This window comes from Emiliania huxleyi, assembly GCF_000372725.1.
Source record: "Emiliania huxleyi CCMP1516 unplaced genomic scaffold EMIHUscaffold_2282, whole genome shotgun sequence".
In the NCBI taxonomy this organism is placed as follows: domain Eukaryota; phylum Haptophyta; order Isochrysidales; family Noelaerhabdaceae; genus Emiliania; species Emiliania huxleyi.
In genome coordinates, this window is record NW_005200349.1 from 1 (window position 1) to 2,834 (window position 2,834).

The 2,834-nt window shown below is 65.6% G+C and overlaps 1 protein-coding gene across 1 annotated transcript; it reads left to right on the forward strand.

The window, feature by feature from the left end:
- Nucleotides 1-197: 197 nt before the first annotated feature.
- EMIHUDRAFT_254335 (hypothetical protein) lies at nt 198-2,623 on the forward strand (the record flags this gene model as incomplete). Its single annotated transcript, XM_005779700.1, has 6 exons — nt 198-223; nt 292-609; nt 760-910; nt 1,118-1,156; nt 1,312-1,428; nt 2,594-2,623. The coding sequence occupies 6 exons, from the start codon at nt 198-200 to the stop codon at nt 2,621-2,623; spliced, it is 681 nt and encodes a 226-aa protein (XP_005779757.1).
- Nucleotides 2,624-2,834: the final 211 nt, after the last annotated feature.

The window sequence follows — 2,834 nt, forward strand, 5'->3', positions numbered from 1 at the left end:
CATCCTGAGCGAACTCCCCTAGTGCGGCCGGACGTACTGTGCGCCCGGGCGTCCCCTACACGGCCAGAGCCCGAATCTGAATTGCGGAGAGTTTTACATGAAGCTTCGACCGCTCGCGTCGCCCGTCCTCGCGCTGCTGCGGCGCCTCAGCCCGCCACCGCCACCGCCGCCGCCGCCCGTGCAGTCACCGCTGTGGGATGGCCTCGCTCCCGCCCTCCTCGCGGTGCTCGTGTGCTGGCTGCTCCCGGCGCTGCTGTACGTGCGCTTTGCGAGGGAGGGCACTGCCACCAGCGCAGGCGCCGGCTCCGCCGCGAGAGCCGGCGCCGGCCGGCACCGCGGCGTGCTGTACGGCTCGCTCTCCTCCTTCCTCTCCGTCACCGCGATGGCCGTCATGTTTCCGTTCATGCAGGTCCGGCGCGACGCCCTCGGCTGTGACGCGCTGTGCCAGGGCGGGCAGACGTCGCTCCGCTCGGCGCTGACGCTGGTCGGCGCGGCGGTGATTGGGCGCGCGTCGGACCGCGTCGGCCGCGTCCCGATGCTCTGGGTCGGGACCGCCGCCTCCCTCGCTTCGATCGTCATTTCGCTGTCTAGTGACTCGCTGACGGGCATGTGGCTCGCCGCCCCTAGAGGCGAAATACGTGTTTCATGTGCCCCGGCTAGCGCCCGAGAGGACACGTATTCAGCCGTACTCACGCGGTGCTCTGAACACACTGCACAGTACCGTACTCCCGCCCTGATGTCGGCGTATTCAGCGCGTAGGCTCGCCGTTGTCCCGGCCGCGCTGCTCAACCAGAACTTCTCGGTGTGCAAGGCGCTCTTCTCGGACTACATCGACGAGGCGGGCGGCACCGACGCCGACAAGGCCGGCGCCGTCGGCAAGCTCGGCATGGCGGTCGGCTTCTCCTTCATGGTTGGCCCGATCCTCGCGTCGGCGCTGATCTCCGACTACCGCCGGGCGCTCCTCCCCTTCTTATTATTATGATTAGTAGTAGTAGTAGTAGTAGTAGTAGTAGTAGTAGTAGTAGTAGTGGTAGTAGTGTCTCCGACTACCGGCGGGCGCTCCTCCTCTGACTATTCTAATATTACTGTTATTATCTCTGTCTCCGGCTACCGGCAGGCGCTCCTCCTCTCCGCGGCCATCACCGCCGCCTCCTCCGTCTTCCTGCTGCTCCTCCCCACGCCCTCCAGGCTCTCCAGGCAGCAGCGCGGCGGCGGCGGCGGCGGCGGGTCGTCCTCCGCCGGCCTGACTGGCTCTCCTCCCTCCACCCGTCCTTCAGCTGCGCGGCGCGTGTTTCTTTTTTTCACTCGGAGTGCCTCTCTCTAGGCTTCCTCTCGCTGCCCGTCCTCAAGCTCCGCGGCGCGCAGCTGCTGATGCTGGTGCGGCTGAAGATGGCGCTCGCCTTCCACATGTTTGCGCCCGTCTGGCAAGTCTCGATACGGGCGCGCTATCTCCCCATATCTCCCCATATCTCCCCATATCTCCCCGTCTGGCAAGTCTCGATACGGGCGCGCTATCTCCCCATATCTCCCCATATCTCCCCATATCTCCCCGTCTGGCAAGTCTCGATACGGGCGCGCTATCTCCCCATATCTCCCCATATCTCCCCATATCTCCCCGTCTGGCAAGTCTCGATACGGGCGCGCTATCTAGGATCCGCTATCTAGGATCCCTCACCCGCAGGGACACCTCCACCTGTGGCCCTGCACCTCCCCTTAGCACCCTAGCACCCTCTCGGAACCCTCTCGGAACCTTCTCGGAACGGGCGCGCTTCAACCTGTCTTCCTGTACTCCGGAACCCCTCTCGGAACCCCTCTCGGAACCCCTCTCAGACCCCTCTCGGACCCCTCTCGGACCCCTCTCGGACCCCTCTCGGACCCCTCTCGGACCCCTCTCGGACCCCTCTCGGACCCCTCTCGGACCCCTCTCGGACCCCTCTCGGACCCCTCTCGGACCCCTCTCGGACCCCTCTCGGACCCCTCTCGGACCCCTCTCGGACCCCTCTCGGACCCCTCTCGGACCCCTCTCGGACCCCTCTCGGACCCCTCTCGGACCCCTCTCGGACCCCTCTCGGACCCCTCTCGGACCCCTCTCGGACCCCTCTCGGACCCCTCTCGGACCCCTCTCGGACCCCTCTCGGAACAGGCGCGCTTCGACTTTGGGCCGCGCGACCACGCGCAGTTCATGGGGCTCGTGGGGCCTAGAAGCGGAATCTCTCCCCACACCTCCCCGCATCTCCCCATATCTCCCCACACCTCCCCACATCTCGCCACTCGCTAGAAGCGGAAGATCTCCCCACATCTCCCCACACCTCCCCGCATCTCCCCATATCTCCCCGTCTCTCGGGGCCTAGAAGCGGAATCTCTCCCCACACCTCCCCGCATCTCCCCGCATCTCCCCGTATCTCCCCGTATCTCGGGCCCTAGAAGCGGAAGATCTCCCCGCATCTCCCCGTATCTCCCCGTATCTCGGGCCCTAGAAGCGGAAGATCTCCCCACACCTCCCCATATCTCCCCGTATCTCGGGCCCTAGAAGCGGAATCTCTCCCCACATCTCCCCACATCTCCCCGCCGCACTGGATTCGGTACTTTGGAGGTGTGGTACTCCGCAGGCTCGTCGGCCTGACCTACGCGCTCTCGCAGGAGTTCATCGCGAAGCCGCTCGTGCGATCGTTCGGCGACAAGGCGCCGCTCGGAACCGCGGCGGATCTCGTGCGGATCTCGGCGGATCTCGGCGGATCTCGGCGGATCTCGGCGGATCTCGGAAGATCTCGGCAAATCTCGCTGAATCTCGCTGAACCTGCTGAATCTCGAGGTGTCTCGGCTGCTGCTCCTCT